Raw genomic sequence first — 20,782 nt, forward strand, 5'->3', positions numbered from 1 at the left:
TGTATATCAATGAAAGAATTTTTCTTTTACTTTTCAAAGAGAGGAGCAAACTGGTGGGGAGGGCTGGGCAGGGAGAAAAGTGCAACAGTGAATGAACGGAAATCCAAAATCTCTGTAAATGTTCATTAAAATTAATGAAATAAAATTTAAAAAAAACCCAGTCTCCTTTCCTGTAGATTGATAGTTTGGGAAATCTGCTGGAGTGCCATCACTATGAGTTACAATCAGTTCTTTGGCAGTGCATTGTTTTTGTTGTGGTTTTTTTTTTAATAATTTTAATGAACATTTACAGAGATTTTGGATTTCCATTAGTGCATTGTTTTATGTGTTTCAATATAACAGGTACTGTATATGTCACATTATAGATATGAATGCCAATTAATTATTCCATAGCATATCTAGAGATTATCATCTCTATTAAAATTTGAGGAAATGGAACTTTTAAAAATGTTTATTTATTTATTTATTACATTTTGTTCTATGAATTTTAATGAACATTTACAGAGATTTTGGATTTCCGTTCATTCACTGTTGCACTTTCTCCCTGCCCAGCCCCCCCCCCCCCCAGGTTCGCTCCTCTCTTTGGAAAGTAAAAGTCTTTCATTGGTATACAATCCCCCCGCACCCCTCCCACTGCCCCGAGTACACTCCACTATGCAAACTTAATTCTGGACTCTTGTGGGAAACGGAAATTTGAAGTATTTAAATATTTTTATTATGTGCTAAGGAGTTGGAATCTATCTACCCATAGTTGATCCTCCAGCAGGTTTTCAGCAGCTGCAAATCACATGGGAGGAGATTGTCCATCTTTCTCCCCCGAAAAGCTGATAGCTTGGATTGGTAGTGCAACTTCTTAACACTGGCTTGGCCATCACAGAGCTGGTAGATGTCAGAGCGGTTCCTCGACAAAGCCCACGTTATTCCTACTACCCTGTGCTGCTTTCTAGCTCTTGAAAGTTTGAGTCTCTCTCCTTGAAATACAGTGATGGCTTTATCTTTGGGGCACTTGTTGGTAAAAGGAGCTAGCGACAGAAGAGAGCTCTGTTGGTGTAGTCTGTAAAGAGCTGTGCTGCTCACCTGTCTGGAGGTTGAATCCACCAGGGGCGCCATGGGAAACAGGTAGGCAGGCTCCTCCCATGTGATTCACACATTCGCAAGCAGAGTCTGTTATGAGTTGACGTGAATCAATGGCAATGAGATGTTTTAGTTGTTTTTTGAATGATAGAAAGGGAACTGTCAAAGGAGACTTACAGAACTTCTAAAGTCAGTGAACACTTTGAAAACAAACAAAAAGAACTTTCAGCAGTCATAGGGTGCAAAAATATCACCGAGACTAAAGAGTGGCTTGGATTTGGTGGTTAGAACCTCTTGGGTGATAGTGATGAAAACAAATTCTATTAGGGCTGAAAGTAAGAGCCAAGTTTATGGATACACAAATTGCTAGTGCTGAGGGGGCAGAGCATTTGGTGGATTACAGAGCAGTGACTGTAAAACCAAGGGAAGGAGCCATGGGGTGTGGGTGAAGTGAAGAATTCAGAGCTGAAAAGGTAATTAATAAGGAGGAATTTGGAAGAAGGTACCGGAAAAGAATTGCGCTGCCAACCCACAGGCAAGCAGTTCGAGCCCACGAGCTGCTTGACGGGAGTTACAGGGGTAATTTTCTCCCGTGTGATTTAATTCCTCTGAAAACCCAGATCAGGCTCAACTATGGGTGGGTTCCAACTCAATGGTCTTCAACAACAGATACATGAGATGAGCACTGGACAGAGGAAGCATCTTTTCTTCTCTGAATTCAGGAGGTAAGTGAAGGGTTATCTGGTAGATGTGAGCTGTGCACCTGTGGCCCTCGAGAAACGGGAGCAATGTCAATATTTGAGAAGAGAGGGAACTGTGTAAAGATAAAAAGAACAAACTCAGGGGTGGCACGTGCTCAGCAAGTGCTGGTAAAAGAACGATTAGCTTTATGAAGATGCTGAGTTTCCTCTAGGGCTTTGCTGGTTCATTTGTTATTGTTATTCGCCACTGAGTCGCTTGCGACTCATAGCGACCCTATGTACAACAACCCTAAACTCTGCTCTGTCCTGTGCCAACTTTATTGTCTCTGACACTCCCATTCCGATTACCCCAGTCACTGAATCAATCCACCTCATAGAGCGCCTTCCTCTCCTGCGCTGTCCCTCCAGCCTACCATACATGATATCCCTCTCCAAGGCCTGGTCCCTCCTTCAACATGTCCAAAGTATGTCAGAAGCCTCAGAATCCTTGGCTTCAAGAACCAGCACTGTTCTTTTTCTTACCAGTCTACGGTACATTCAATAATACTCTTTTCCAACATCATAGCTCAAAGGCATCAATTCTCTTTCTATCTTCACTAGTCATTGTCCAACTGGCTCATTTAGCATCCTAATTTTACAGCGGGGGACGGGTAGTTTGAGTGAACGATGCTCTTGGTGAACAGTGGAGATCCATCGGCCCTGCGCTGTGTAAGCCCAGCCTTCCGGCTGAGGTCCACGCTGGTCACCAGCCTGGTGGCCCGGGCAGCGGCGCGAGTGCGCAGAACTACACTTCCCGGCGTGCCAGGCGGGGCGGGGCGCGCGCGGGGAGGGCGCAGGCTCCTTCCCAGAAGCAAAAGCGGAAACAAAAGAGCCTCGCCGGGTCCCCGCCCGCACACTGTGCACACTCGCGCTCGGGCGCACACCGCACAGGCACCGGCGCCCGGAGCGAGCCGCGCGAGCCAGCCAGCCAGCGACCCAGCGGGTGGAGCCAGCCGAGCAGCAGCGAGCCTCCCCGCCACGACTCCGCGCCCCCGAGCCCGCAGCCGCCCCCCGCTGGCCGGTGTCCCCGCCGCCCTCCCTGACCCATGGCGCTGAAGCGGATTCAGAAAGTGAGTGCCCGGGCCTGGGGCGTCGGGGCGAGCATCGGCCCCCTACCCACGCCAATTCGGCTGAAGGTCCCGAGAGACTCCCGGGGAGGGCACGGGATGGGAGGGTGGACCAGGGTGGGGATTGGGGGTCGGCATCGTCCGTGGGGTCAGTGGACATCGGACAGGTGAGGTGGAAGAAGGGGGCAGGTCCCTGGTGGTCAGATATGCCCGGGGATCCCAGGCCCGCTGCGCGCTGGCGCGGGAGCTGCCATCCAGAGCTGCGCCCAGAGCCCGGGGCTGCTCATCGTCCTCGGTCTCCAGACCTTGCTAAAAATCTGTGCCTCACGATCACGGCGTGATTTTGCCCTGCACCGAGGCTGCCCTTGCTCCTGTCATGCTGTGCTTCCCCCACGCTGTTCTTCAAGCCTGTTGTCTTTTATGTGCCTGCTTCTCTGCACGCTCCGGGAGCGAGCTAGGAAGGTGTGGTGGGCCTGCAGCCTTTCTCCTCCGAGCTGTTGTTGGGCTTGTTCTTTTCGTTTCTCTGCGGGTTGGCTGTTGCTCAGTTACCCGAATGGGCTGGAAAAGCCTCTTTGGGGGCCGAGAAGGCAATCTCTTCCTCCTGCCCCTTCTATTTTGGTGCCTCTGCCTCTGCCACTTGAGGTCACATCGCTGTAGTGAAAACATAGTTGCTGATACACAACAAGATGACCTCCTGGCTGTGATTCATGGTGACTCAAGCCAAACAGGTCCCCCCCCCCCCATGACCAACTTCTATGTAAAGTTTGAGACACAACAGAATCTGGCACAAATGAAATCGTTTGATGCTTTGACACATGGGTATAAAATGAGGAAGAAATCTATATATATCTCCTTTTGGCAGATATTTTGGCATCTCAGTTCTGTGCAAGGAATTGCCTTTGCTTGCATGTTATTTGTTGCCACTGTTTCAAATGTGAACAGCTTACTAAATTGGGATTTATGCCTTTTCTTCCTGTTCATTTTTATTTCTTGGTCTGTGCACTAACTCAAGTTTTAGTTGGTACAGTGATAGTCTAGTGTTAGCAACACTGAGAAATTATTTTTAAATGGGGAGAGCGTTCAGTAAGTTAAGCCAACAAGCAGGCAGCCTGTTTTAGAAGTGAATTTTTATCAACTTTTCAACTGTAAATCAATACAGCGGGAGTAGATGTTGGAGTCCCTCAATAGTGCTGAAAGGTTGCAGTTTCAAGTCCACCCAGGGGTGTCTCTGCAGGAATGGTTTTACAAAGGAGCCGCAGCCATTGAAAACCCAGCGGAGCACACAGTTGGACTCTGACATGAATTAGAGTTGACTTGATGTCAGCTGGTCACTAGTTATATGTTACAACAGTGACAAAGACAGACGGCTGCCACTGGTGAAATCCTTAAGCACAGAGGACAGGAACTTTTAGTCAGCCATTTTTGTTGTTGTTCAGATACTAAATGTGTACATCAGTGCCTCTGTGTGTGTCAGAGTCATCTCACTGCAAAACAGATGACAATCAGCATATGTTGAGTAATATGTTTTCTTCTTTGCAGATGATGTACACATTTTCTCTCCCCTATAGATTGTCCTAAATATGAGACTTCATTGCTTGTATCATGATGATGTAATGTTGGCTCGCATTTGGATCAAACACATTTCTCAAGAAAGTTTTGAAACTTCATTTTCTACTTTTCAAGTTGTGAGGATTTTTCTACTGAATTTCAAGTATCATAGTTTTTAACTAATTTGGAATCATAGTAGGTGGTAATCAAAGATATATGGATACTCTTTGCTAGTGTCTCACTGGGAAACTCTTGTCCTTTGAATTACTGAGTCAGTGTACTTTGCTTTTATTTATAATATAGCGTATGCCCACATCATAATGTTAGTTACTATTAGTAATTATTCTCTCCCATGAGAAGAGCACAGATATCCCATATATTGCCAAAAAAGAACAAACACGTTTGTTCTAGCAGTGCTTCCAGGGTGCTCCTTAGAGGCAAGGCTGGTGAAACTTTAGCTCACAAACTTTGGGCATGTTTTCAGGAGGGGCTATTCCTTGGAAAAGACGTCATGCTGAGAAAAGTAGGGGATCAGAGAAAGAGAGGATGACCCTAAGCAGTGTGGCTCCACAAGGTGACCAAACAATGGGCTAAAGCATGTTGGTTGGAAATCTTGAGGATGGAGCAGGAAAGAGCAAGGTTCAGGAAAAGAAGTTGTTCATAGGGTCACTATGAGTCATATTCAACTTGAGGGCACATCATAACAACAGTAATTATTCATTTATGATAATTGTCCTGTACAAAATACTTACATAGATTTGACAAGACCTGTGTCAGAAGTATTGTTATTTTAAAGAGGACACTTGGGAACACATCACATCTCTATATGTTGGTCTTTGACTTCTCTTTTCTATTAATAGGGATGTGAATGTTCACAAATCTCTTTTCCTTTTAATCATATGCTTCTCTCTAGTAATCATTCTCAAACATTCCCTCAAACCCAGAGGGGATTATTTCAATTGATTCTTTACCCCTTCCCTCTGTGCCTACATCTTTGATTAGAAGCTGATTCAAGGTATGTTGTTTTGTCATCAAGATAGTTACAGAACCTCCCTTGATGCCATCACTATTCAAATCATTCTTTGAATCTAACACATTCCAGTAAAGATGTTTACTAACTTGTGACTGTATCTTTTAAAACCCATTAAAGAAACATTGTTTATAACTTTTAAGTCACTGGATTGTAATTTTACCACTGTACCAGATGTGGCAGACTTTAGAGCTATGCAGAACCTTGGAGACTCGCTAGTGCAGTAGTTCTCAAGAGGACAGGGATAGGGCACGTCTTCTAGGGTGGAGGGTGGCATCAGAATTGCCTGGAGGAATTCTTTTAGACTCTCTTCATGCCGGTCACTGGAGAGAGGTTGAATCACCCTCATAGTCAGTGATTTAAGGAGGGTTGGGAATAGCTGCTTTTCTTTATTTTGCAAGGAAGGATTTGAAGACAGGAAGTGAAGAGCTTTTTGAAAGGTTAATCTCCTAAATGAGTTGGCATTTTGTAGGCATCATGCTGGGAAAAGAGGAAGGTCCCCCAACAAGATTGATAGACACAGTGACTGTAACAATGGGCTCAACTCCAGCTTATCAGAAATCTTAAGGAAGGGGAAGAATCAGTTATTTTGTTGCTAGGGTCACTGATGCCACTTAACCACAACATAATGTTAAAGCATTCAGAATTTTACATTTCTTCATTTTTGAAAAGGTGATAGATCTTGTTGTTGTTGTTGTTAAGTGCCGTCAAATTGCAGGTGACTCATAGCGACCCTATGAAGGAGAGTCCTCGATGCTTGGGTGTCTCTCATCCTCTCTCCAGGTTCATAGGGTTTCCAGAGGCAAGCTATTATGGACGTGGATGCCACTCCTCCTTCCAAGCTTGTTTTCATTGGGGAGCTCCACCCCACTCTCTGTCTGCATTGGGTAGCCAACCATTAACGCATTTGACACATCAGTGTCACAGTGTTCAGCCTCACAGCAAACATGAGTGACCGCAGTACCGCAGTACCGCAGTACCGTAACTTATACACCAGGGCTGTATGACCTATTTGTGTATACAAAAAAGCATGAGAAGCAAGAGGGTTTCGTTGTTTAAAATACAATTGTATAGTTGTTGTTTGTCATTGACTCAACTGTGATTTGTGGAGTTTCCAAGGCTCTAGGCTTTATGGGAGCAGATTTTGGGTCTTTTTTTTTTTTTTTAATGGAGCCCTTAGATGGATTCAAATAATTAGCTTCTCAGCTAGCAGACTAATGCTTAACTACTTGCCACTGTTGTTGTTGTGTACCATTGAGTTGGACCCTCCAGCAGGTTTTCAGAGGCAGTAATTACACGGGAGGAGATTGTCCATCTTTCTCTGTAGGAGCAGCTGGTGGATTTGAACCATGCGTCTTTGGGGGTTGCAGCACAGAGCTGCTTTATTTTTATGGTAGACTATACTAAATGATTTAATACTCTAAATTAGATGTCCTGTGCCAGATTTGCATTTCAGCTCATAAATTTACACACTCATGCCCTATTTTTAGATACAGTGAAAGATGTTATCACAGTCACTTAAATCACTGAAAGAAAAAAAAGTTTGAACGAAGTCTGAAGACATGTGAAATATGTCTGAAGAAAGAGGAAAATTTTTCCAGCTGATCATGTGTTCTTTTTCTAGCCTTAACTGCTAGTTGTTTCTTCTGTCAATAGCATGTTCAAACCCTGAAAAACTTCCTTTGGAAAGGATTTTTTTTTATTTTATTATTTTTCTGTGTGTGTACCATCAAATCAGATCTGACTAGTACAGGAGGACATTGTCCCTCCTTCTCCAGAAGCGCATCTGGTGGATTCGCACCACATACCTCTGGGACTGCAGTGCAGCTTCTTGCCACTAAGACACCTGAGCTCACCGGAAATGATTTTTTAAAATAAGAAATGTCACCTTGTAATACTGAATGTTTAGAAAACAGAACAATCACCAGAAAAGTCATTACTATCATTTTCCTGTATTTCCATATAGTTTATATAGGTTTGTTACCTTTTCTGTGTATCCTTTAAAAAGTGAAACAAGAGTTTTGATTTGCATATAAAGCAACATAGATAACTATTACTTTGTATTCAGTTTTCCAAAGGCACATTTGGTTTAAGGTACCCAGTTCTAACCAGAATGTTGCAAGTTGAATCCATCCAGGAGTACCTCTGAAGATAGGTCTGGTGATCTACTTCCAAAAAAAAAAAAATCAGCCTGATGGAGTGCCGTTCTGCTTTGACACATGTGTAGGTTACCATGAGTCAGCATCTACTTGATGACACCTGGTTGCAGTGCAAGACAGAATGTTCTGAAAACAAAACAACAACCCAAGTATATAGATTAAAGCACACCTTTATACTCTTTTGTAGCTCCCAAGTCTTTTGTATGCTCCATCTTTAACTATTTATTTAAAACTTGAACTTTTAAAAAAGCCTCTCAGGTAATAAGTCGATTTCAACTTACACTGGTCCTCCAGCAGATTTTGGAGGCTGGAAATATTAATGGGAAAATGCCCATAAGTCTCCTGAAGAGCCACTGGTGGATTTGAACTACTGGAGCTGCAGGGCACAACGTGCCATGGAACCTCATGTTTAAACTGACTCATAGTTAACTCTGTAGTGGGTTTTCCAAGGGTTTAAATTGACTGGAAGGAGATTGTCCATCTTTTTCCAGAGTAGCTCTAGTAGATTCGAACCACCAGAGAGGCATGGGCTTTGGTTTCGCATTGCAGTTACCTAATGGATGAGGCCATTAGCACTCACACATAGTTCTTTAAACTCAAAACTCACTGACATCAATTTGGAACTAGCTCATAGCTGACCCTCCAGTGGGTTTTCAGAGGTTGTAAATCTCATGGGAGTAGATTGTCTATCTTTCTCTCTTGGAGCAGTTAGTGGATTCGAACTGCCTGCCTTTGTGTTGGCAGCACAACTCCTTACCAGTGAGTACACCAGAACTCCCTATACAGATCTCTTTAGGATCCTTTCAGAAACTAATAAAACCCAGTCATTTATGGATGGAACATCACATGGGAGAGGAAAGGAAATTTGGCTTCTCTTTATGGTTCTGTAACTTAAACTTGCTTCAGCTTTCTTATTTATACAGTGACACTTATACTAAGAGCTAATATGTAGATAATGATTACTCTGTCCAGGGCACTCTTCATAGTGTTAATTGATTTAATTCTTCATAAACCCAATAGATAAAAAATTATAATCCCATTTTATAGATAAAGAAATGTAGGCACAGATAAGAAAATTGTGGCATCTGCCCAGGATCTGAAGATGGACATGGTTCAGATCTGTTGTTCATAGAGTCACTATGGGTCATACTTAATGCAACAACACCAAAGAACAACAACAGTAACAACTCAGGAGCGCCCAGGTAGTAGGTTAGGTGTCAGAGCTAGAATTCCAGGCAAGGTGGTTCCAGATTTCGCTTCTTCACCACTCTGCTCCTCTACTGTTCATGGGCTTGTTATTTCAGAAGTGGATGCCAGTCCGGCTTCCTTCTCTGTCTTAATCTGGCCACTCCATCGAGATCCATCTGCTGTGGGTGACCCTGCTGGCATGTTGTGAGGAGAGGCCAGTCCTAGGGGAAGGACAACATGCCTGGAAGGGTAGAGGATCAGTGAAAGATAGGAAAACCCACGAGGAAATGGTGACGAAAACCCTCGAGGAAATAGTGACACAGTAGTTGTAACAGTAGGCTCGAGTATATCAGGGATGATAAGACTGGCACAGGACAGGGTCGGGGCACATCCATTGTTCAAAGGGTCTCTGTGAGTTACTGTGACTTACAAAAACAACCACTCTATTATATAGCCGTTTTCATTCATATTAGTTCTTATCTGTTTTGCTTAAATGGAAAGAAATAGAGTCAATGAGATTATAGCCAGAAGTGGTTTGCAAACCAGAATGTTCAACACAAATGTAAAGTGGTGTTTTAATTAATCCCTTTGCATACTTAATCGTATTCATTGATAAGTCTTCATGTTGATTATGCATTGTAAATCTTTGCTGTGGAGTAATATACACCAGACCACTTAGTATCATCAATGAGTAGCATACATAGCTTTGTACGTCTTCGTTCTATCACTTAAATGTTTTTCTTCACCAGAAGGATTTAGAAAAATTGACAGTAGGTTCATAAATGTTCTAGCAAACATGTCATTTCACTGTGGAGTTTTCTTTCAGAAAACTGTTATGACTTGATATAGTTGTTTAGTCCCTGTGGTGGTGTGAATGAACAAAGTCACCTGGATTGCACAGATATTTTAGAAAGACAGGTTTTGTGTTTTGTTTTTTTTACAGGATTAAAATCAAGACTCCAGATTCTTAAGTAGAGGAGTATGCAGCTTTTTTCTTAAGAAGGGCAGTACATAATCATGGTACTATTTGATAGGGAAATGGTTTGTCTTCAGATGAGAGGAAGAAACTCTTTAAACCAACATGTCAAATTTTCCGTTTTTAAATATTCATAAATTAGATCAGTCTTTCTTTTACCCCCCAATGTCGTATATTTTCTTTCACCCATCACTAGGAAGGTGTAAAATGCTGAAGCAATCTATTGTAGTTTAAAAGTTCTGAGGTTCCTTCTCTGTGGAAATAAACAGACTTAAATAAGGCTGTTTATGCCTATTTTAGGCAGTCAAGCACATATAAAACCCAAACCAAGCAGGATGTGGAATTGCCTCCAGTAAAGCAGAGTAGCACCCTTGCTGAAGTTCCTGAAAAACAAGCAGAAAACATATGTGCTTTCTCTTTTCATTTAATGAATGCTACTAATCAAAATGATAAGCACACTTAGCCATCACACTGACTTAGTGGCTGTCTACTAATCCATTAACTCCCGTGCCTCCTTCTGACATTGGATGAACTGATGCTACATTTCCATAATTAGGATGCACACTGGGATGCCTGTCTTGCTCTGTCCATGTGAGATACTAGAGTAAAAGATACTAGAACATATATTTTGACCCAGATTCGCTGGTTTGGTGATTGGACAGGCCCTCGGGCTGCTCTTTGGCCTACCTGAGTTGAGCGGCTTCTAAGAAACGAAGGTTTTTCTACATTTTCCATCATTCTAAGATGAAGGAAAAGGCAATATACAATAAAGGGTTGGCCAGACATTGTAATTAATTAAGAAAATAATAAGGTGACTCTCTGATGGTTCTGTTAAAAACATTCAGTAGTAATGACAGGCTACTATGTTCCAGGAATTGGAGGATGGGATGGATACAAGTGTACTATCTAATATTGCCGATCTCATCACATCATGCTATTATGTATGCAACCTGTATTTTCCATCTCTGGGTGTTCCCCTGCTGCTCTGTATTCATGTTATCCTGTTTGTACGGTTCATCTCCTCCATTGAAGCCACACTGCTAATTAGGTTCCTATGTCCTTTTCAGAACTTAAGAGAGTCCCATCCACAGCAGCAAGATTGTAGTGTGGGTGCACTTCACCGGCAGCTTCCTCAGTAGTAAAAATAGTCTGATTGTTCTCACTCCAGGTGTCTTCCTGTTGGGAGCAGTCTGGTTGCATTGCTTTAGAGGGAACCTCATAGACCTGATGACCTGAGGTCATTATTCCCTGAACAAGTAAATGGAACAGGATGATAGGAAAGATTTCAGTCTGTTGTTCCTGGGGTCACTGTGAGTCAACTCTACCGTACCCAAAAACAAGCCAGTAAAACTGGACTCTCTTGGCTTTCCTCAAAGTTTTCTAAGCTTGTGTTTCAATTTTCATGTAACGTTATTTTCTCATTTTCTTTGTGACATCTCCTTTGACTGGTGGATTATTTAGAAATATGTTAATTGTTTCCAAGCATTTGTTCTCTTTGTAAATTGTTTTCCTCTGTTGATTTTTAATTTAATTCCACTGTGGTCAGAGAACTGGTTTCATATTCTTTGACTCCTTTTAAACTTTTACATTTGTTTTAAGACTCAAAATATGGCCTGTATTTTTTTTTACTCACAAAGTAATAAAGCATTTCAGGTGCTCAGTAGATCTTCTGAATAAATGATGTTTAGTCATTTCTAGATTTCATTTTTTTTTAAATTAGTGTCAATTGAGCTTAGGTTCTTTCCAAGGAATAAAGGACAAACTGCTTTGCCCAGTCTCTTTTTGATCTTTACCAGATTTCTAAAACAAGATGACTGATTTTGTGGATTTAAAAATGTAATAAAAAGAAAATACTCAAACTCATTTCTGTCAAGTCGTAATTGACTTGTATCTTTCCCTCTCCTAGATTTTTGGGGGGCTGTTAATTACAGGGGAGAAAATTGTCATTCTTTTTCTCATGGAGCTGCTGGTGGATTCAGACTGCCCGAGAGGTGCTAATTCTTCGTTAGTGACACAGCTGTGCTTTGCATGTACTTAGAATACTGTTTGTTTCATGAAATCAGTATTTGTTACTTGTGTATGTATATCTGTTAGGTCACTTATATCTCCTAGGTTGTCATGTAAAAGGTTTGCTGTTAATTTTAGTTGCTATAAGGAACATTTGAAAATGAATGCCACATAGCATTGGATACTGAGGTTTAGGTAATGAACATGGGCATATTTCTGTTTGATGCAAACAGTCAGTGTTCATTGCTTTCTACAGCAAGGAGCAGCATTTATTATAGTCGCCGATGTCTTGCCACTGTATTAAGGAATACTGTTGTTGTTAGCTGCCTTTGAGCCACCCTTGACTCATCAGTGGAGCACAGTGCTTCCTGGGCCTGCACCATTCCTATGATCAATGTGGGTCTCCCAGTTGTGATCTGTGGGGTTTTCACTGACTGATTTTAGCAAGCAGGCCTTTCTTCCTAGTTTGTCTTTGTGTGGATAATCAGCTGAAACTTGTTCAGCATCATAAACCAAAAAGCAAACGCAACCCACTCTCTCAAATGGATTCCAACTCATTGCAACCGTGTAAAACAGAGTAGAATGGACTATAGAGTTTCCAAGCTTGTAAATCTTTGCAGAGATAATAAGACTGCCTCATCTTCTTGTGAAGGGCCTGATAGGTTTAAACGGTCATCTGCCAGTGGTTATATTAACCCCCGTTCCACCAGGGTGTCTCAGCATGTATTATATATCATATGCCCCTCATTGAGATAGCCTTCCAAACCCAAACTCATTACTTCAAGTTAGTAATCAGAGAGCTGGACAGTCACTAAGGATGACAGAAGAAGAAATGATGCCTTTGAGTTGTGGTGCTGGAGAAGAGTGTTGAACATATCATCAGCCACCAGAAGCATGCATATGTCTGTCTTGCAAAGGGTAAAACCAAGTTTCTCCTTGCAGGCTAGGATTTTGAAGCTCCATTTCACATACTTTGGGCACGTGGCTGGAGGGACCAGTCCTTGGAGAAGGACATCATGCTCAAAGGTTGGAGGAACAGTGCAGGAGAGGAAGACCCCAGATGAGATGGATTGACATGATAAATGGGGTAATGGGGGTAGGTGTGTCAGAGTCAGTGAGACTGGCTCAGGACAGGACAGGGCAGTGTTCAGACCTGTTGTACATAGAGTTGCTATGAGTTGCAGGTAACTCAATAGCACATAACAATAACAAACCAGCAAATATTTTGAAAGCATACTTCTAAGTAGGTCTAAGAAATAGGCAGCTAGGTTTTGTTTTTTCTTTCTTTTTCACAGCACTTTTACAGTTACTGTGAAGTAAACAATAACCATAAAACAGCTTTTCAATACTTTATGTAGCTTGCCTTTGTTATATGTCACAATTCTATCACTGTATTTTTTTTGTCACTGTGTTTTTAAAAGTTGTAAATAATTTCCTTTTTTTTTTTTTTGCCTTGCTGAGTGTCTTTGAATAGAGACACTCCCCTCAAGGCATTCATTTCTAAGCTTTTCATAACATATGATAAGGCTCCTCCTGATAAAAGGTAGAACAGAATTCCTTTTCATTCCTTCACTCTTCACGCTTTGTTTTCCATGCGCTTTAGTGAGAATGTGCAAATAGCCTTAATTCAGTGCTGGAGCCTTTTCTTTTCCATTGTTGGTTGAGAGCTGTGTGCTGGAGATCTAGCAGTCTAGAGACAGGAGCATACCCTGCTGTGTGCAGAGTGCTGGAGTGGATGGAGGTGAGGTGATCCAGGCTTCTGTCCCACCTTCAGCTTTGTGATCTTGAGCCAGAAATGCATTATAGGGTTAGAGTTCACATCTAGAAACTCAGGGGGCTGACTCAGAATCTTAAGATCCTTTCAGATCCTTAATCTAAATAATATTTGCTTTTTCTTTTTGGTCAGCTAACAGCAGAAATGGTCACAGAATACATACTGGGCACTGTACTATGCACTGGGGCTCTGGGATACTTGAGTTCAATATCTGTTTTGCATTAAGATCTCAGAATTGGAATAAAGTGTGTAATATAAGGTTTTGGAAGCAGGAGTGGCATCTACTTCCTAAATAACATGCCTCCAGAAACTCTGTGAACTTTGATAAATGTCAATAGTTATAGAGAGGATTCAGGTCTTTTGTTCATAGGGTCGCTATGAGTCATGCTTGATTTGAAGGCAATCAACGACAACAAAATAAGGTTAATGAGTCTCTAAAGATGTGTTGACGTTTTGATGAAGGAGGCAATTCAAGTAAGATTCCTTTCTAATGGATACTGGTAAGATGGCATGCCTCTCTAATACTGTTTCGCTTCCATCTGTTTCACAGGCGTTTTGGTACTTTAAATATAGTTCTTAATCTACATTTTTAGACAGCCTTGAGTTCATTGAGTATTTTTTGTGGGTAAACCTCAAAACTCAAGCTTCCTGCTGTTGTTGGTTCCGGCTCGCAGTGAACCTCCACTGGGTTCCAAGGGCTGTAAATCACAATGGGAGGAACACAGCCCATCTTTGTCCCTCAGAGGTGCTGGTGGGTTCAGTCTGCAGAGCCTTTGCGTTAGCTGCACAGCCCGGGCCACACTGTGCCACCAGAGCGTCTCTTGTGTGTGTACACTCGCCCCACACCTTGTACATACATTCACTATATGCATTGAGTATTGAGTGTTGAGTCAGAGCCCACTCACAGCTGAGCCTCCAGCAGGTTTTCAGAGGCTGTAACTCCACAGGAGGAGATTGCCGATCTTCCTCCATTGGAGCAGCCGGTGGATTTGCACCACCCACCTTTTGGTTAGCAGCATAGCTTCCTACCTCACAGACCACTATTGCAGGTATTTACTACATGCAGAAAGGACCACTATAAAAGTATAAGGTCTGATCTAAGAAATTTAGAATTAATAAAGATTAGAAAAGTACTAACATGACTGGTTAAATTTAGGAGGGTACCATAGAGAAAAATAGAAAATATTTGAGCAGGAAGGAGGGGTCAAAGCTGGGAGAGGCAAAATTGTATTTGCACAAAACCAAAAAAGGTTCTATGACTAAGATGGAATTGGGTATAGATTTGGAAGAATTTGAAGGATTTTTTTTTAATGAACATTTACAGAGATTTTGGATTTCCATTCATTCAGTGTTGCACTTTTCTTCCCACCTACCCCACCCCCACCCACAGTTCGCTCCTCTCTTTGAAAAGGAAAAGAAAAATTCCTTCATTAGTATGCAATCCCCCACACACACCCCCACCCCACCCCGATTATACTTCACTCTGCAACCTTCAATCCAGACTCTTATGATAATCATAATGCCCTATAATATATTGCTTTTAAACAGTTCTCTCCCTCATCGGTTTCAATGCAGTATACATAATTCATCCAGTTTTTCTTATTCTTACCCAAACCCTGATGTCAGTCCATTCTACAACAGTGGCACTATGCAGTGTTTATTTTTGTGACTGAGATATTTCACTCAGCATAATGTCCTCAAGGGTCACCCATTTTGAATAATATTGCATGAGTTCCTTGTTTTTCAATGTAGCATATTACTCCATTGTGTGAATATACCACAGCTTCTCTATCCATTCATTTGTTGATGGTCACTTAGGTTGTTTGCAACTCCTTGCTATTGTGAACAAAGCCGCAATAAACATGGGTGTGCACATATCTGCTTGTATGGTGGTTATGGTCTGTTTAGGGTATATTGATAATGACATGTCAGAAAAGGGACTTATATCTAGAATTTATAAAATACTTGAGCACCACAACAAGATAAAGATAAATAATCCAATTGAAAAATGGGCACAGGATATGAACAGACACTTCACCAAAGAATGCATTCTTATGGCCAACCAGCACATGAAGAAATGTTCAAAATCCCTAGCTCTAAGAGAGATGCAAATCAAGACAACTATGAGATATCCTCTCACCCCAATAAGACTAGCAAAATGTAACAGAACAGCAAGCAACAAATGGTGGCAAGGCTGTAGAGAGACTGGAACCCTTATTCACTGTTGGTGGAAGTGTAATATAGGGCAACCACTGTGGAAAGTGGTGTGGCACTTTCTCAAAAAGTTGCAAATAGGATTTGAGGGATTTTTTAAAGACTCGAAGTCAGGTTGGTTGAGGAGTCCACAGAAGGGGAAGCACAGATGTAGAAAGTGCCTGGCTTGTCTGGGAAAGAAGAGAGGACCCTGCTTTAGGGGAGCATGCAGGGACTAGCTGACAGTAAGGAGCCCTGATGGGCCGGTCTGTGGGGAGTTGCCCTGCTATCCCAGTGAGTGAAGGGTCCATTGTGTGGAGGAGCCTAGATGCCCGTACAGAGGAATGCACACTTCATACAGAAGCCTGGAAAGCCATTCAAGGGTTTTGAGGAGGAAAGTAGTAACCTACTTACCTAGTCTTGTTCTAGGTGTTTATCTTTTCCTTCATGGAAGTTAAGATTACTCAATGATTGTGATTGTCAATGTGATGGCTGCCATAGAAAGGGAAGCATAGAATACTCTGGAAATGTAGCAGGGACCTGGTGTGGTGGAGGTAGATATCACTGACTTGGCTCTGACTCCTGGGAACCCCGTAGACATCAGGATGAAGCCCTGCCCGATCCTGTGCCAGCCTCACAGTCTCTGCTGTGCTCAAACTCTTTGTTGCAGTGAGTCCATCTCCTTGAGGCTCTTCCTCTTTTTTTTGCTGTCCCTCTACGTTTCCAAGTGTGTTGTCTTTTCCAGAGACTAGAGTCCAATAACAAGCCTAAAACATGTGGTGGTGGTGGTGGTGGTGGTGGTGTTATAGACCGCTGAGAGCCTGAAACTGGCTCTGTCCTGTGCTAACTTTATTGTTTCCAACACACCTACCCTCATTACCTCAGTCACTGTATCAAATCATATCATCAGTAGTCTCCCTCTCTTTCTTCATTTCTCCATCCTTCCAAGCATGATGTTTCTCTCCAAGGGCCAGTCTAGAGACTAAGGGGCACCTGATCCAGGCCATGGTCTTCACAATTACTTTCTATGCATCAGAGTGTTGGATAATTATTAGGGATGATAGAAAGAGAATTGATGCCTCTGAGCTGTGGTGTATATACCATGGACTGCCAGGTGAACAAACAGGTTTGTCCTAGAGAGGGTGAAGCCAGCCTGCTCCTAGGAGGCAAGGATTCTGAGGCTTTGTCTGACATATTTTGGACATGTTGTAAGAAGGGACTGGTCCTTAGAGAGGGACCTCATACTTGGGAAATATGTGAGACAAACAAAATCTTATGGTCCTTGTTTCTAAGGAGCACCCTAACTTCATCTCTTCCAAGATAGACTTGTTTGTTCTTTTAGTATATTTGATTATACCACTTGATGTAGGCCTACTTTATGAAATGATGCTTATGCTGAAGCATGAAGGTAAGAGTGAAGTACGTAAATAGAATGAGAGAGAGAGAGAGAGAGAGAGAGAGAGAGAGAGAGTCTGTGTGTGTGTGGTGGTGGTGGGGAGGTGATGAAGAGCCTTATATCTAAAAGGATTTGAACCCTGGAGGCACATTGGTTATGTTTATTGCTGCAAGCTGAACCCATCAGCTCCTCTGTGGGGAAAAGATGTGGTCGTCTGTTCCTGTAAAGATTTACAGCCTTGGAAACCCCATGGAGTAATTCTCTGATCCATGGAGTCTCGATGAGGTGAAATACAGAAAAGGAAGACATGTTTGAAATGAGAAGCAAGATCATTTTTGGTGAATCAAAAGTTGTTCTATTGCAGTGATCGCTAGGGACATTGTCAGCAGGTAGAGGTTAGAGACCAGGAATCAGGATCTGAAGGGTCTAAGGAACTGTTCGCTGTGGAGTTACCAATCTTGTTTTAAGGCTGGGAAAACATGAAAAGATTTGGCATGATACTAAGATGGTTTTGGCAGCATGCTGTAGGGAGAGGAATAGAAGAGCAAGAGGTCAATGAAGACATCATTGTACTTGTTCAAGTGAGATCCAAGGAGGGTCTGAGATAGGGCAGCACATTTAAGGACAGGATTATGTGAGAACTATTCCTAGATGTCTGCACCACCTGAGTGCTGTTAAGTTGGTGTGATTTGCCTGTGCAAGGCCTGAGCTAGCCCATCGGTCAGAGCACATCCATGTGGGCCATCTCTTCACACCTCTCCTTTTACTTTGTGTTCTGTTGCATACTTTATTAGTGTCTGCCTGGTTCAGACCATTATCTGAAATGCCTACTTTCTAGCCCTTTTTAGATCTTTCTTTTGTCATTTGGACCTCAGCTGTCCTCAGCTATCTGACTCCTCCTGGGGCCCTTGGAATGGGAGGAATCTGCACAGAAGTAGGATCTGGAAAACTTGGTACTGATTAATATGAGGGAGAGGAGAGTTAAGTGGGAGAGACATGGAAAGAATAAGAAATTATATGATGATTCCAAAGTTTTAGCATTTAGGTTACTGGAACAAAGAAAGACATTTTTACTATAAGAATTTGATAAAGTAGTTTGAAATACAGGTTTTTCTGAATTCTTTGGATTTGTCCATGACGTATTTTCACTTTTGTAATTTTTCATGATGAAAATATCATATGTAAAGCCCTTGGGTAGATGATGTCTCTAATCTTTACTACAGACTTTTATTCTCTGTTGTGCTCTTAATTGTTCAGATTTATTAAATATTATTCTGCAGCAAATCATTAGCAGCATTGCTTTCTCCACCTTTTTGTGTGGAATTTGACTGCATTATTTTACTTTGTTAAATAAACAGACTTTACCAAAGGGAGGGCCAGATCCAAAGAGGCGGTGGAGCCGCCAGGATCCGTTTATTGAATGCATTTCATTCCTGTAACTTAATGAATCAAGGTGCTGGTGGCGTTGTGTGAAGGGAGTTGAATTACTAACCCAAGATGGCTCCTCTTGGAATCTGTCAGGAGAAAGATGGGAAATCTCCTCCTCCCTGTTCAATTTCCGGCCTCTGAAAGTCCGAGTCCATGGCAATGAGTGAGTGACTGATAATTAATGGAATATTGTCAGCTTTTTGAATTCTTTCAAGAAGAAGATAAATGATTTAAATTAAAGATGTTCTTGAATTCAAAAGCTTAATGAGGCTTGGTATTTGGACACATCTCTGACAGCTGTTTGGCCCTGCTCCGTTGAGATAGTTTTACTCATCTGGAGAAGGAGATCAGAGTCTGACCTGAAAGCCCATGAAATGTTTATTTATAGGCAAAGCAAAAGTAGCTCAACATTAAAAACGTAATTCAATAAGAATTCTCAGATTCCTAAACATTCCGTATTTTTTTTGGACCAGTTCAAATCAGTGGACTTCCTGAAATTATCACGCTGAGATGCTATCTAAACCTGGAAGTGAAGGTCATCTTCTAGCAAAGTAACAGATTTTAATTTATTCTAATGTAAAGGATAACATATATGACTGTAGTGTTCTGTTTTTAAAAAATGTCTATGATATCAAGGGTTGAATTACTCCAAAGATGAGAGGATAAAGGTGCAGGGGTATTGTTGTTATTGTTGTTAAGTGCCAGTGGGAGACCCTAGGAACAATAGAACTAAACTCTATCCTATCCCCTGTGCCTTCTTTTTCATCCCTGACACATTTAAGTCCATTGTGACACTCTGTCAGATCATGTCATGGACGATCTTCCTCTCCTTTGCCAGCTCTCCACCTTTCCGAACAAGCATGATATCCTTTTTCAAGGAATAACTTTTTCTAATAACATGCCCAGAGTGCGAGGAAACTTCATCTTCCTTACCTCCAAGGATCACTCTGTTTGCACTTTCCCCAAGATATATCTGTTTGTTCTGTTGGCAGTCCATGGGATATTCAGCACTTTTGTCCAACACCACAACTCAAATTCTCTTCTTGTCATCTTTATTCATTGTCCAGTTCTCAGACGCATAGCGAATAGTTGGAAAGACTGGTGGCTTAAATCAGGTACACCTTAGTTTTTAAACTGACATCATTGCTTTCCGGGACGTTCAAGTGATCCCTGACAGCTGGTACTAGGAGTGTTGACTATGAATTTAAGCAAGATGAAATCATTGATAGTTTCAATCTTTTCTCCATCTATCATGATGTTGCCTATTAGTCCAGCAGTGAGGATTTTTATTTTCTTGATGTTGAGATCTAATCCATATTGAAGGCTGCAGTCCTTGGTCCCCTGCAGCAAGCGCTTCAGGTCCTCCTCGCTTTCAGCAAGCAAAGTTATGTCTTGTATATAACACATTTTGTTGATGAATCTTCCTCCAATCTTTATGCCACATTATTCCTCATAAAGGCCAGCCTCTCAAATGATTTGTATGCTCGACATAAATTGAATATGTATGGAGAGAAGATACAGCCCTGACATACACCTTTCCTGATTATTATTTTTGTGTGCATGTACCGTCAAATCAGATCTGACTGGTACAGGAGGAGATTGTCCCTCCTTCCCCGGCAGAGCATCTGGTGGGTTCGAACCGTGCGCCTCTGGGATTGTAGTTGCAGTTCCTTGCCACTAGGCCACCAGAGCTCCCCTCCTTTCCTGATTTTAGACCACGTGGTGTTCCCTTGCTCTTTCTGGACAACAATTTTTGGTCTAGGTATAGATTTTTTGTAAGCATGATTAGGTCTAGGTCTAGATTTCATAAACATAATTAAATGGCCTGGAATTCTGATTTTTATCAAAGTTAGCCATAATTTATTATGATACATATAGTCAAATGCCTTTGCATAGTCAATAAAACACAGATATTTTTCTGACATTCAGCCAAGATTCATCCAATATCATCAATAATATCCCTGTTGCTGTGACCTCCTCTAAACCCAGCTTGAACCTCTGGAGTTCTAATCATTTTTTGATGATCTTCAACAGTATTTTGCTTGCGTATAATGTTAATGATATTGTTCTATAATTTTCACATTCTTTTCTATCACTTTTCTTGGGAAATGAACAATCAGAATGGAATGAAAGAGAATTTTGGCAGACACTTTGTGAAAATGAAACTAATGTCACTGAATTTGTCCAGTGGAAACCTAATTT

The 20,782-nt window shown here is 41.8% G+C and overlaps 1 protein-coding gene across 1 annotated transcript in view; it reads left to right on the forward strand.

Moving 5' to 3' along the window:
* The first annotated feature begins 2,667 nt into the window (after positions 1–2,667).
* UBE2D1 (ubiquitin-conjugating enzyme E2D 1) overlaps positions 2,668–20,782 on the forward strand; it is a 56,388-nt gene continuing 38,273 nt past the window's right edge. The window contains exon 1 of the mRNA XM_006895578.1: positions 2,668–2,884. Coding sequence (XP_006895640.1) covers positions 2,861–2,884 — 24 coding nt within the window. The 5' untranslated portion in view covers positions 2,668–2,860. The remainder of the gene's footprint in view (positions 2,885–20,782) is intronic.

This window comes from Elephantulus edwardii, unplaced genomic scaffold (genome assembly GCF_000299155.1).
Source record: "Elephantulus edwardii isolate Elephantulus edwardi_28Jun2011 unplaced genomic scaffold, EleEdw1.0 scaffold00170, whole genome shotgun sequence".
NCBI classification, from domain to species: Eukaryota; Metazoa; Chordata; class Mammalia; order Macroscelidea; family Macroscelididae; genus Elephantulus; species Elephantulus edwardii.